The following is a 15,604-nucleotide window of genomic DNA, read 5'->3' on the forward strand; positions in this document are numbered from 1 at the left end:
ATCAAATACTTATTTCATGCAATTAAATGCAAATTTATTATTTAAAAATCATACAACATGATTTTCTGTTTTTTTGTATTAGAATGTGTCCCTCACAGTTGAAGTGAACTTATGATACAAATTACAGACCTCTACATGCTTTGCAAGTGGGAAAACCAGCAAAATCGGCAGTGTATCAAATACTTGTTCTCCCCACTGTATGTTGATTTTTATTGGCATGCGATAATGGTGCCATTGACTCACGCTAGCTTAGCCCCTCCGGAGCCCTGAAACAAACAACTTGCAAATGAAACGGAATTTGTTGAAATCAACTCCATCAACTAACTAAACCCCTGCTAACTCGAAGATTAAGCCTAACGTCAAAAATCCTGAACTTCCGCTTTAAACGCACCTTAAACGTACTGCAGAAAGGTATAAAAATAGTCGGCAAAATACCACGGAGAAAATGATCTGTCCTTGTGTAGACATGGCCTTAATGAAGCTATAAGCATAAAGGCTAAATGTAGAGAGAGAAGCACTCTATGTGACCTTAATTTTGAAATGAGCATTTTGAAAGGTTAGGTTACTGCACTCATGCCTTTCTTATCTTTGTGTTTGCGCAGACCTTTTCACGCTTTGTTGAGAAAGCTCAGTCCTTGCTCCCTCCCTAGTCATGGCTGAATGATTCTTCTCTTTTTGAATGCTGCTCTTGCCTTGTTTTGATGTGGGTCGTGCTACCTGATCTTGTCACCTTGAGGCTGACTGTGTGAGGTTGCTCCACTACTTCTGTGACTTACAAATGCAGGGTCAGTGTGTAAATAATAGCTAGTCCAGATTAAATATATTTAATTTACCGTTTATAATCTATTACTTTTATGATAAGATTAAGAAAAGGGACTGTTTTATTTTGATTTTATCATTATTATTATTCCATTGGGCAAATATGTTGGTTTTAGAAAAGGAGACGAAATGGTATTTCTAATTGTCACCTCATCAATCTCAACAATAAACTCTCACTTTGATGAACATACAACCCCTAGCTAAAAGTATGGAATAACCAGTCTCGGACGAGTACTCACTCAGACATTTTCTCATGTATAACAAACTTGGGTAAAAAGCTTGAAAAAATAATGAATTAGTTCAAAGGTGCAACTCCTTGGCATTCAGAAACACTAACAGAAATGAATAAAAAAAACATTTTGGTGGTCAGTAAATCTTACTTTTATAGAGCAAGTGCAGGGAAATAGATATAGAATCACTCCATTCTGAAGAAAAAAAATATGTAATCACTCCATTTTGAATAGAAAATACAGACACACCTAGTCATTTTCCTTTCCTTAATTGGGCCCCTGCCTCAGATTAGATCTGCTCGTTAGTCAGCAGTTAAAAACAGGGCAGTTATCACACCTTGGGGGGCTGCTGGACCAAGTGGATTCACAAGAATCATGGCTCCAACAAGAGATGTCCCCTGAGACCAAGGAGAGGATTATCAAACTTCTTGAAGAAGGTAAAGCTAAACGTATGGTTGCCAAAGATGTGGGCTGTTCACAGTCAGCTGTATGACAAATCTGGACCAAGTACAAACAGCATGGCAATGTTGTTAAAGTTAAGCGTACTCGTCGACCGAGAAAGACATCCAAATGCCATGACAAACAACTAAAGGCCATATGTCTTGTAAACAGAAGATGTACAACAAGACAAATGAAGAAGAAATGGGAGGAAGCTGGAGTCAAGGTATGTGACAGAACTGTGCAAAATATCCTAAAGGAAATGGGATTTTCATACAGGAAAGCTAAAGGAAACCACCATTGACACGTAAACAGAAAAGAACAAGACTGCAATGGGTTAGGGAGAGGCAATCATGCACTGTGAATGACTGGATGAAGGTTATTTTCAGTAATGAGTCAAAAATCTGCATTGGACAAGGTGATGATGCTGGAACTTTTGTTTGGTGCCGTTCCAGTGAGATTTACAAAGATGACCGCCTGAAGAAAACATCAAAATTCCCTCAGTCCTTGATGATATGGGGATGCATGTCAGGCAAAGGCACTGGGGAGATGGCTGTGGTTAAATCCTCAATAAATGCACAAGTTTACATTGAAATTTTAGACAGCTTTCTTATCCTTTCAATTGAAAATATTTTTGGGGATAATGAAATCATTTTCCAAGATGACAATGCATCATGCCACAGAGCTATAACTGTTAAAGCATTCCTTTGAGAAAGACTCTTCCAGTCAATGTCATGACCTGCGAATAGCCCAGATCTCAACCCTATTGAAAACCTGTGGTGGGAAAAAAATGGTCCATAGCAATGCTCCGATCTGCAAGGATGATCTGGCAACTGCAATCAAAGAGAGTTGGCACCAAATTGATGAAGAATACTGTTTGTCACTCATCAGGTCCATGCCTCAGAGACTGCAAGCTGTCATAAAAGCCAGAGGTGGTGCAACTAAATACTAGAGATGTTTTGATTGTTATTTCTTTGTTTGTTTCTCATGATTCCATATATTTTTCCTCAGAATGGAGTGATTCTATATTTCCCTGCACTTGCTCTACAAAGTAACATTTACCGGCCACCACAATGTTTTTATTCATTTGTTTTAGTGTTTCTGAATGCTAAAGAGTTGCAGTTTTGAACTAATTCATTATTTTTTCAAGCTTTTTATCTGAGTTTGTTCTACATAATAAAATGTCTGAGTGAGTGCTCGTCCGAGACTGGTGATTCCATACTTTTTGCTAGGTGGTTGTATATTTAACTAATCTATAAGTGTAGACAAACTGAACTTAATACAACTATATATGAATTTGGTTCATCGTTAGGCGCCACAAAACAATATATCCAATGGTTTCTAGGTGGAACCTGACTTACAGGAACGACAAGCGCATGCAGCAAGATCGGTGTGTTAATGAACAGCCCGTCTGTCAGGTGATGTAACAATTCATTGTGTCTTTAAACCAACTAAATGACACGCAATAGTGACGCACGGATGACGCTAGGAAGTAACTGAAGACTAGTTCCTGATAAGCTTGACAAAAGTTGTCTTCATATACATTGTGGAAAGGGGCTTAGTTCTTGGCCATTTCCTTCATAGGCCTTGAACAGCTAGACTGAATTAGATTGGGTGGAGTGACATTGTTACATTGAGTTTTTAATACAGGAAAATTGTTTTTTTTAAATCTTATTAAAAACAGAATCCATCTCAATTGCTATTTTCAATCATACTTAATGAAGTTTCCTATAAGTGAATGCAAACTATATTTATAGTTGCAAGACATGTTAGAAAGCCTTGTTTGACTTGGCCGCATCCACAGGGCACCAGATGAGAGACTCACTCCTTCATGACCTCGTCAAAGGAATGTTGATTTGTTCCCAAGCTTGGCTCCTGCCTGTTATAAAGAGCACCACTAGAGGTCTCACTGACAGTAAATTGACAGATAGAGTAGACTTCGCATGAACTGCAACGCCATAAATTCATAGGCAGTTCTATATATATTTGTCCAATGATCACTTTAAAGGGGTTTTTAAAAAAAATATGCAGTGAGTTTCATGCACAGGGACACCAAATAACAGCAGAAAAACATGGTCCAGTTACAAACAGTGAAGCAATTTTATTATGTCCAATAATAAGCAAACAACAACTGTGTGCTAAATAGAGCGTTATCAGTTACAGAAGTTGTTGAACAATGCTAATATCAGTTACAGAAGTTGTTGAACAATGCTAACAGTGCTGTGTTGTAACGTTTGTTAGAACAGTTTGTCTTCTGGGAAAAAAAGTGTGCTATGGAACACAAGATTGCCTCATTAAAGCATCATGGCAAGGGATAATATTAAGAAAAACATTGTTTTGTTTTTTAAGCCAATCCTTCCAGATATGTGTTCACATGATAAAGGTCATTGGCACAAAGATTTTTTAATGTTAAGTCCTTTTAATTTATTGATGACTTTCAGCATTATTACAAATTCATGCAATTGAAATTCCTTCGGTTTAGTGAGGGTTATACACGCTCCTAGGTATGACTGGAATTGCATCAATATTTAGTGCAATATATCTAAACTATTTACAAAGAAGTAGTAATATTTGCTTGAGCCTTAAACAATTAAACAAAATCACAAAAGCTCAAAAAGCATCAACCTTTCTCATGTTTGAAAAGTATACAATTAGAACAATTGCTGATCCTTAGCAACAGAGATAACACAAGTGGGAAGTCTTTATCCACCCATAATTACTGTGCTTGATTTGTATTTCACGTTGTGCTTAGTGGTCACAATATGCACCTGCCAGTATCAACAGCTGCCTCAATGAATCTGCTTGCATTAAAACTGTTCTCCTTTAGAACATAAAGGGCTTATAGCATCAAACGGGTGCGTTTTTGACTAAGTGGCTCATCTCATGTATTTTTTTTCTCCTTAGGAAAATAAAACTGTCAGTCTTCATCAAGAATGTTATCATTTATTATTGATTAATGTGGTAAAATAATACAACTGGGAAAAAATATCATTTGGCAAAATATCGCGACCATTTATGTCACAATCTGAATACCGTATTGAATGCATCACGCAGGAGCGAGAGTTAAGAGCGAGCATGCTCAGCTTTTATGAGCAGTCACCGAGTTGTGATTGAAATAAATCTTTAGAAAACAACAAAAGCCTGACATCCTTACTTGGGATGTTATAATTGATGCTCAGGTGCGCTCTCACCACTTGGAAAATAACAAACAGAAACATATGGTGTGGCACTGCGTATATTTCCTGGAGGCCACAACTAGGAGTGCTTGTGCATAACAGTAGCAATCCTGGAAGTGGCGACAGTTTTGACAGGTGGAAATGTCATGAAAAAAAATGATCGCGCGCCTCTGGGACTGGAGGCACCACGCAGGTCTCTTTTCAGGGTTTAATTTTACTCTACACATTTTTATATACTCATGTCCGGTCAGCATTGAGTTGGGAGGGGCCTGCCCCGCAGCTGGCTGATCGGAGACTTAACACAGGAGACGAGCTCAGTAAAAAATGCTAATCTCTGCGTCATCTGCGATGGGAGGACCACAAATGGGCACTGAATTGAAGCAATTGAAGCAAGAAAAATGTGTGGGGGGGGAGAGAAGCAGGAATGCCACGTTGTAATCGTCCACCTCCAATATTTACTATGCCGTCATGCCACAATAAAAATGGCGACGGCGTGACGTCACTTCCCTAGTATCTGATTGTTGTACGGACACACTAGTCTATATTAAGTGGCGGGTAATATTAGCTGGCTCTTTGTAAATTCTTGCATGGATGAGAGGCAGATTAGTGTAGCCAACATGCCGTATAGTTAATACTAATAACTAGGGCTGTCAAAATTATCGCGTTAACGGGCGTTAATTAATTTTTTAAATTAATCACGTTAAAATATTTGACGCAATTAACGCAGATGTCCCGCTCAGACAGATTTAAATGACTGTTCAGTGAAAAGCTCACTTGTTGTTATGGAGTTTTGCCGCCCTCTGCTGGCGCTTGGGTGAATGACCATCTCGCATATTGCCTCAGATTACACAATGAGGCCGTTTATGGGCATTAAGAGTGACGAGAATGCCACCGGCCGCTTGGGGGCAGCGCCGTTCCATACTCATGTTATTTCTTCAAAACGTGGGAGAATTAGTAGTTGTGAGACGTTTATGCTGTATTCACAATGCAACGCAAATTGCTATTTGTGCTCCACACATATTTCGGTAAGTTTTCTTTCTTTTAGTGGCAATTATGTGTCTCTTGTTGTATTTTGGGTAAGATATGTACAGACATATTTAATACAGTAAAGGCGAGTGGACACAGGCGTTCTTTGGACCGCGCCGTTTATTGGCAACTCCTTCACAACAAACATACAGTGGGGAGAACAAGTATTTGATACACTGCCAATGGGAAAACCCATTGGCAGTGTATCAAATACTTGCTCTCCCCAATGTAAGTATCGTTTAGTGAAAGCACAACAAAAATAATAATCCTGTCTCTCCAAAAAAAAAAAAAAAAAAAAAATTCACAAAAAGAAAAGCACTTCAGTCTATAGTAATGAGGCCCTATTCTTAAACAACAATGCAAAATGAACTGGCATTCCATATCAAAATAGCTATGCAAAATACACGTAAAACTTTGGTCACTCTATTTTTATTATTGTTATTTTTATTCTTATTCTTATTATATTAACTCTACTTTTGATTGAAAATTTTACAAATTTTATTAAAACGAAAACATGAAGAGGGGTTTTAATATAAAATTACTATAACTTGTAACTATAACATTTATCGTTTAAGAACAAGTCTTTCTATCCTTGGATCACTTTAACAGAAAGAATGTTAATGCCATTTGTGGATTTATTGTTACAATAAACAAATACAGTACTTATGTACAGTATGTTGTATGTATATATCCGTCGTGTGTCTTATCTTTCCATTCCAACAATAATTTACATAAAAATATGGCATATTTTAGAGATGGTTTGAATTGCGATTAATTGCGATTAATTACGATTAATTAATTTTTAAGCTGTAATTAACTCGATTAAAAATTTTAATCGTTTGACAGCCATACTAATAACTAATTACACGTTTAAGGTAATTATTAGTTCATTATTAATTATCCCTCCTAGTGTAAATGTAGCCTGAGTGACAAGTCATTGTGTGTAAATGTTCTCACCAGCATGAGCGGATTTGAGTGAACTGACTCAATGAAGCATTTAATAAAGACAAGTATTTTTCTATTATTCTTGTTTAAAAATATTTCAGTGGGACAGTAACATGTTTAAAACTTTTTTTTTTTTTTTAATACAACTTTTTTTCAGTATCAGATGCTGCAACCGTCAATGTACTTTTCTATGTAAACAAAGAATAAATATCAAATGGCATCTAGTTTAAATTGAGATACATGCCTCTGTGTTTTTATACATTTTAAAAGGTAAAATGTTGCCATAGTTGAAGTATCGCAATACGTATCGCATCATCGCACAGGTATCGGGATACAGATCTGATTGTGACAAAAGCAGATTGTCCCAGCCCTATAAAATACAATGCCATCAAGCTGTGCAACCATCCACAGCTTCTCACGAAACAATGCCCCCTCCAACCATATAAACAGCCTTTAATTTGTAAAAGCAAACACTTGGGAATCATGTTCATTCACTTGTTCAGTCGGCTAATTTTTTATGTGGTCATTGATTCAAAAAATTGGGTTAAATTCGGCGCACCAGCCCCACCAACCCCACTTTACAAAACTACCGTTTCCCCATTCCAGTCAATTCAATTAGCCTTTAACTTTGTATATATCATATTTACTTAAACATCTGAAAATATGTCAAAATAGACCTTATTTCATGGATCTTAAAACCACTAAACTTTGAGCACCATTTCAGTCATGTGCAAACGGAGTGTTGCATTCATGTGTCTGGAAATTTCAGCACTTACATGAAAATGCAAGTGGGCTGATTTTAAAAAATATTTTAAAAATATACTGTATATATCCATTAATTATGAATTACTATGCTGTAGATGGTAACAGTGCTTTATTTTTCCAGTATTGATACAATCAAGTTGGTGGAGCGAATAAATACTTTGGTACAAAGAAAAATCTGTTTTGAAGGATGGTTTTAGGGGGTGAGTGTACTGTAATATACAAGACTGTGTTTTATACTTGAGAAATTAGAGTAATATTACTTACACTCTTACTGGCCTCAACTTACAGTTTGATGATCATGACATTGGGCTTATCATGTTATGTTTATTTTTAATACTCTGCATCGAACTAACTTGCAACCAATTGGCCTTTTTCCTTTTTTTAAAATCCTGAATAATGTAAAAACAAAATTAATGTATTGCAGTGTTTGATAGTACTGCCGACTTCTGATTCATCTTTGTCATCATCAGTTGGTTCCCATTGGTGAACAAGAGTGGAAAGGCGGACAAGGTGCGAGGCGATGTACTGCTGGGCATCACCTTCCTGCGGAACAATATATCAGCTAGTATGGTGGACCTTTCTATTCAGGACAAGCCTAAGTCCCGCATGTCCAAGTTGAAAGATAAAGTGCGTTTGAAGAAAAAAGACAGCTTCTCTGACTCTGGCTCAGCTATGAGCCATGTCCTGACAGACAGCGACGGAGACCGCGATTCACTCTCCTCCAATCAAACTCAAGGAGAGAAAAAAAAATCAAAGCTCAAGAACCTCTTTGCACCCAAATCCAACTTGCACAGGAATTCCTCCCAGTCCATGTCTACTCTAGGGACTCTTCCGAGCAAGAATTCTTCTCTTAGTGGGAGCCGCTCATCTGGCATCAACGTAGAAACCCCTGAAGGTAAATGTGTAGAAGTTGTTCACTTCTTAAAGAGTATTACAACACCTGGGGAAATGCTAATATTCAATCATTTATCCATAAACGCATGCCTTTTGGATTCATATCATGCCACTTCGTGTAATTACACACATCGCAGCACCAAGAAAATGATAGAAATTTGGATCGATTGTCAAACTAAAACGACCGGTGCCCGAGATCCCGGAAATCTAGTTTATTGTGTGCGTGACGTCACAACTAGGAAACACCCGGCCGGTTCAGTGCTTGGTACTGAATGGCGGTGATGATGGCGGACAATTTTGTTTCTAGTTGCAGCCACGAATCTGACGTAACGAACGTTCTTCTAATGGTGACGAGGAGAGTTATGAACCTTTCTTTGTTGTTTTGGGTTATCAATTTGAGCCCAAACGAAAGCCAATGCAGCCTAATGAAACGATCATTGAGGGGAGCAATCACACTGATGAAACACCGGCAACAGATCATGTGGGAAACACCGAATGGTTTGTTTTGCATTTTTTTGTGAAGCTGATACACCGTGACCTCAAAATAAAGTAATGTATAGAATAATTATCATTTAATGTGCTATCATAGGCTTTCGCTTTGCCAACAGACACAAATATGAATGGGATTAGAGGATTTGTTGTATATATTTTACGAGCGATCATTTATACATGTGTCCAGTCCTATATCCAATGCGTGATATGTTTTTTATTATAAAAGAGTACTCACTCCCGCCATTTCGAGCTTGGCTGCTCCCCTCCTATGCTTAGCCTGGGGTGGTGGCGTGGTCTCATCAGTGCCAGTCATCGTCCTCTTTCTTGATATCCTGGGACATTAGGTGGCTGCACGTGTATGGTGGGCACCACATCTGCTTTCAGCAGCAATTTTTTAGCAAAACCTAATTTCATTAGTCCATAGTTGGAATAACTTTCAGGTGTAAAATGCGCACCACATAAAACCGTGCCGGAGGCTGGGTCTGCAAAATTAGCCCTCATTGCACAGACGAACTTTACTCATTGTCTGCGTTGTTCAGCTCTTTTTCTCGTGTTCGGGAACTCATGGGTACTAAACTGTGACAAATGGCTATTTGTACACCACATAGCATGACAGGTTTGAACCATTTTAGCGATTTTTTTTTTTTTTTTTTTAATTAAACACGAACGCGACTCTCTCGTCGATAAACAACGATGGCACCTGCCTCGACCTTTTGTTTCCTGGCTGTGACGTCAAAGCCCCATTCGGCTGTTTCCGGAATACTTTCGGAAATGTTAGTAATTTTCGATCTATTTTCGATAATTGCTCATGAATGTGATTTATTTTTTTATCTTTATTAATATTTGTTCTTACCACTTAACGGTTCTATTGATATCTCACAGCCCCTTATTATTATAATTCTCTTTCAAGACTAATAAAAATTGTTCTGATATGCTACTTTTCCACTGCACCTCTACTTCAGTAGATTTTCTGGGAGGACTTGCCTTGTGTGCTGCCCAAGCAAAGAGACACTGAACAATGAGTGACCATAAATGATTTGGGTCTCCCATATAGTATCAATGCACTCGGGAAACTTTTCTATTACTGGAAAAAGTACACAATAGTACATAATTATGCCAAATGGTCCATTTGTCAATAGTGGGTCAACCCAAGTACTATTTACTCTGCAGTGGAAAAAGGGCATTAGTGCAGTTCGAATATTCATGCACTTCATGTAGGTAATAACCCTATTCCCCTTCTCTTCCTCCATAGTCAAGAAGAAATTCAAATTTCTTGGACATAAGCGAAGCGGTAGTTCTGACAGCAAGGTGTCTCTGGGTGCATTATCCTTACTGAGCCGACCCAAGCGCAGCAACAGTGACCTAAACAACCCTAGCATTAACAGCGCTCAAGTGAATGCAGAAGAGACTGAGGCAAGAAGCGGCTCGACTCTTAGTTTGAACAGCTCCGGCCAAGGATCTATGGAGAATGTACCTCAGCAGACCACCAGTGTCTTGGCAGCCAAGAGTAAACCGGTGCTTTTGTTTAGATCCGAGACTCGAGATAGGCTAAGGATGGAAGAACAGCGACGTCAAGAAGAAGAGGAAAGAAACCAGATTGAAGCCATGAGATTGCAGGAGGAACAGGAGAGACACAAGCGCCTGCTGGAGGAAGAAGATCGTAAACAGAACGAAGAATACGAAAGGAACGGGCGCTTTCTTGAAGATGAAGCGAGAAGAGTGAAACAGAGCGAGGAAGAGGAAGAAGAACGCAGGAACCGGGAAATAACTGAGGATGAGGAGTGCCGCCAACTGGAGGAGATAAAGAACGAAGAACAGAAAACTCAAGGGGAGACTTCCATGAGTGAAAGGCTCTCGTCTCTGTTTGGGATCATAAAAAAGAAAGAGGAAAGAAAGGAGGAGGCACCGCAGCATACTGAAGAAGTGACCACACAAGCTCATCACAATGATACAAGAGATCAGCAAGTCCTCAATGCCAAGAGCTCGTCTGAGAATATTTCTTTTAGTTCTACCAATCAATTTAGTGACAGTGAAAGTCCATCTGATGAGCAGAAATCCAGCGCTAGTGAACAAACCTCTTCAACCAATCACTTCCTGAATCGTACTGCAAGAGTCTCCCCAAGGTAGGCATCTCATTTTTTTGTTTTTATTAGAAAGTATGTAATGCAGTTTTGTTTTTACTTCGCTTGTGGGCATATTTCTTCTTTTTCTTTTGAAGTCCATTAGCTTTGCTGTTATGTGCATTTTAACTCATAGCTTAGCTGAATACAGAACACAGCGATTTTAACGTGTTAAAGATGTATTTTGTTTTCATAAATCTTTTGCAAAAACAGTAAAATGCACATTACAGTTTGACATGCAAATAAAAGTGTCGAACATTCTTTCTACTTTTTTTTTTTTCCAACAATGAATGAGACACATTTAGATCTATTGTGTGTTGAGATAGTGTCTCACACTGGTGACTCTTGGACGACCATTCGTATTCCTCCCAACAGTTGACAGACCTGTTTGGCCTGAAGGCTCTGCTGTATGATGGGAAAAAGGGCGTGTCCGTTTTTGTAGAGATGTTGTGAAACAGGTTGTGGAAGTAGTTGCAGTGTGACTTGTAATGTGAAAGTCTTAGGTTTTTTGTGTGTGTGCTTTCTTTTCCTTTACTACATTTTTCTTTTACATTTGGAGGTTGGTGGCAATTTTTTGTTGGCTTTGGGTCATCATGGTGAGCAAATTTCTGTTTTGTGAATGATATTTGATTTTCTGTTACACGATAGATTGTGGCTTTTGTATTCAACTGTGTGAATTTGGACAAAGCTTTACATTACAATTTAAATGCATTTAAGAGGGGTGAAGGACTAAAAAAGCCTTCCACCTGTGTGTTGATCTAGTTGCTATAATATAATTAGGGTATGGTCTTGTGTATATTGGTGGACCTCACTCTGGGCTATTTGTTAGTTTGACTGATTTGTAGGCCTTTTCTCACTTCTTGGCAGATTGACTCATTCTTTGGACACTGAATCATCCTCTGAGAGCCACCAAGTGGAATACTCTGATCCTCAAACCACTTATCGTCCAGTGGATCAGCAGTGGTCTTCCCCAAGTGCTTCTGAATCTACCCTCTCTAGTCTACCGTATGACTATCCCTATACTTTCTCCAACCTACATTCATCCTTGGCTCCTCTGAGATTAAGGGAAAGTCCGACCGGTTCCACGTCTAAAAGTCTAACTGGTTCCCCTTGTGAAAGCCCTCCTAGTTCCCCTCGTGAAAGGCCTCTGTTTAAAAGTGTACCAGGAATTCCCGCTGAAAGTCTGCCTGGATCTCGGCCAGGTTCTCCAGCTGAATGTCTGCCTGGATCCCCAGCTAAAAGTTTGCCCCAATCCCCAGCTAAAAGTCCGCTTGGATCCCCATCCAGAAGTCCACCTGGTTCCCCTTCTTATAGTGTAGACAACGTGTCTTCACCCACAATGGCTGATAAGACTGGAAGATCCCCCTTACCGCCCTTGTATCCCATATATGAGTCCCAGGCTGATAAAACTCTGAGTCCAGATCGAGAAGTACTGAACCTCAGACAGAAAGATGGATCTCAACAGGGCAAAAAATTATCCCTTCCACTTCCAGATTATGAAACCTTATTCCCGCAGAAGAGGCATGGGGTACAGGGGCACACTCGATGGGATCATATCATTGCTGAAGTCAATCAAAGAAACATGGACTTTACACCAGAGCTTACAGGTCCAGAGATGAGTGTGGACGGCCCAGCTGACCCGGGGCAGGCTGAACTTTCATATTCAGAAGAGAGTTCTGCTGTGGGGCATTTTCGAACACATCAGCAGGAAAGCAAACTTCGTTCATCAAAAAAAACAGCAGCCCCTCCTCCACCAAAGCAAGTTTTAACAATGCACAGTAGGCCAATTTCAGGTTCCAGTCAAATAGAAAGCCAGAACAACGGGTGGACCAATGAGTCGCTCACAAGGTCTCTTCCCTCAGGAACTGCTGATATGCAAAATAATGACAAACTTACAAAAGAGAGTTTCTCAGAAATATCACTAGATGAGTCAAAGAATGGTTTGCGACCATCTTTTCTATCGGCACGTGTCACCAGATCAACCAGCGAAAGGGACGGGGACTCGGCAACACTTGCGGGACAGACGAAACCTCTGGAGAGCACTGACATTCCCACTGCTAGACCAAGGCAAAGGCCATCCATGACAGCGCCAACAGAACATTCTGCACCCATATCTGCTTTTCCTGACGTACAGATGAGTGGTAGCGACCAAAAAAACCCTACTTTTAATATGAGTGAAGTGGACAAAAATGGCAAGAATGAGAACAGTTCAGACTTCCACTCATATACCAGGACAAATATTATTTCTAAGCTCATGGGGGCACCAGAAAAACCATCCAGGTCATTTGATGGCATTTACACGAGAGGAGCAAAGAGTGAACAAATTCCTGAAAACCTTGGAATGACACCAGATGATCTTGATAAAATTTTCACTGAAGAGAAACCAGTGGATCCTTTCCCAAGTTTGAACGGTTATGAGACGAACAAAAGTGTCGATGAATTTAGACCAATCAGCCCGGTGTTCAAAAGACAAAATTCATCAAAACGAATTTCAAAACCTATTTCGAGACGTAACTCTCAGAAAGCTTTAACATCTCAGCAGGAATTAAATGAACACAAAACGACCAAAGTTCAACAAGAACTCGAAACCCAGAATATTGTCATTGATTCTTTCACACAAAGGCATCCGGCTGATGGGAAGGCTCAAGCCCAACTTTTCGATGGAGAAGATGCTTTTGCAGTATCGTCCACTTTCCCATCTTCAGAGACGCTTCCTGTTGTGACGACGGAACAATCCCCACAAGCAGATGTGTTGTCTGCGAGAAATAAACCCAAGAAAGCATTGTTGCCACCTTCTATGTCTCAGCTTGTCAGTCCTCAGGTTAGCAATGGAGATGACCTTGACTCAGTGTCATCCAGGTGAGAGTTAATTACAAAATTAAAAGATGAGTTTAGACAGTTGATTCACATCTCACTATGATTGCAGTTGCTATTTTGTTGCTGAAATCTTTGGTCTTTAACTTTACCTTGGTTGGGATTGTTGGTTTTCTTGGTGAATTCTGGCTTGGATTTTGAACATGATTACAAGCTTTTCCCAGATTGAACTGTGTTGTGTAACCCCACTGTTAAAACACATTCACTGCCAGATTTCCAAGTTAACAAGCAGATCTTATGTCACTAGAAGTCAATGGCAGTAAATGAGTTTTAAACACTTTATGTGCCCACTCTGCTACAACACTCTGTGTCCCATTTGTGAAATAATGTAGAACATAACTAAGAATATGCATTTTCTTACAGGCCACATCCAGTGAAGCCCATGCATTCGCTTGAAAATCAGCAAACCGTGAGCACTTCGCTACAGAAAAACTTGCATCTTCAGAAAGGAACAGCTGGAAAGGTACGGAGCTGCGACATGAACATAAAATACACAAGAACAAAAACACAATGGTGCTTTTGGTAACATAACAGCGACTCTACTGTATAATCATCTAGTTGCTCTAATACTCACCTTTGTGGTTTTATATATGTATATATATATATATATATATATATATATGTATATATATATATATATATATATATATATATATATATATATATATATATATATATTAGGGCTGTCAAAATTATCGCGTTAACGCGCGGTAATTAATTTTTTTAATTAATCACGTTAAAATATTTGACGCAATTAACGCACATGTCCTGCTCAGACAGTATTCTGCCTTTTGGTAAGTTTCACAGCAAGGCTTTTTGTGCTGTCCAACAGCGAACTCTTGTGGTCGCTTTGCGACATGGTTTACTGTTTTCTTGACACTGACAGTTCAATATGGCTGCACGACGTCTCGGGCTGACGCCCACGTTGTAATGTTGTGCTTATATGATCCTTGGACAAGATTTGTCCGTAAGTATGGTTGTTGTAAAGAATGTGCATATTATGTTAGTAAGCGAAATGTTATATTTTTTGTATGAGACGCTTTTTGTTTATGTTTAGTGAACCTGTATAGCGTGCTAAGCTAACGTTGTTGCTAATGCAATGCTTGTGTACTTTTTTTTTGTAGTTTTATGACGGTCTAAAGAGGACAATGGTTTGAGGCCATTTTATTAATAAATCAGATGAAAAAGGAAGAAGTCTGATTATTAAGGCGTCGTTCACTAGCTGTCTAGCTTTGGAAAAAGTAGACGCTTTGGAGTGAGGACAGCATAGACAGATTTAAATGACAGTAGAGTGAAATGCCCACTACAGTCCTTATGTACCGTATGTTGAATGTATATATCCATCTTGTATCTTTATCTTTCTATTCCAACAATTTATTTTACAGAATATATGTATAATTTACAGAAAAATATGGCATATTTTATAGATGGTTTGAATTGCGATTAATTGCGATTAATTAATTTTTAAGCTGTAATTAACTCGATTAAAAATTTTAATCGTTTGACAGCCCTAATATATATATATATATATTATATATTTACAGAAAAATATGGCATATTTTATAGATGGTTTGAATTGCGATTAATTGCGATTAATTAATTTTTAAGCTGTAATTAACTCGATTAAAAATTTTAATCGTTTGACAGCCCTAATATATATGTATGTGTATATATATATATATATATATATATATATATATATATATATATATATATATATATATATATATTAGGGCTGTCAAACGTTTAAAAATTTTAATCGAGTTAATCACAGCTTAAAAATTAATCGTAATTAATCACAATTCAAACCATCTATAAAATATGC

At 38.5% G+C, this 15,604-nt stretch overlaps 1 protein-coding gene across 3 annotated transcripts in view; it reads left to right on the forward strand.

Moving 5' to 3' along the window:
• Positions 1–15,604, forward strand: part of rab11fip1a (RAB11 family interacting protein 1 (class I) a) — a 30,379-nt gene that overhangs the window by 6,937 nt on the left and 7,838 nt on the right. The window contains exons 1-5 of one of the 3 annotated variants that reach the window (XM_057831188.1): positions 4,204–5,688; positions 7,870–8,294; positions 10,038–10,908; positions 11,773–13,764; positions 14,143–14,242. In XM_057831188.1, coding sequence (XP_057687171.1) covers positions 5,549–5,688; positions 7,870–8,294; positions 10,038–10,908; positions 11,773–13,764; positions 14,143–14,242 — 3,528 coding nt within the window. In that variant the 5' untranslated portion in view covers positions 4,204–5,548. Of the gene's footprint in view, positions 1–4,203; positions 5,689–7,869; positions 8,295–10,037; positions 10,909–11,772; positions 13,765–14,142; positions 14,243–15,604 lie in introns of those variants that run through there. The other 2 variants (XM_057831187.1, XM_057831189.1) reach the window with 2 other exon arrangements.

This window comes from Corythoichthys intestinalis, chromosome 3 (assembly GCF_030265065.1).
Source record: "Corythoichthys intestinalis isolate RoL2023-P3 chromosome 3, ASM3026506v1, whole genome shotgun sequence".
In the NCBI taxonomy this organism is placed as follows: domain Eukaryota; kingdom Metazoa; phylum Chordata; class Actinopteri; order Syngnathiformes; family Syngnathidae; genus Corythoichthys; species Corythoichthys intestinalis.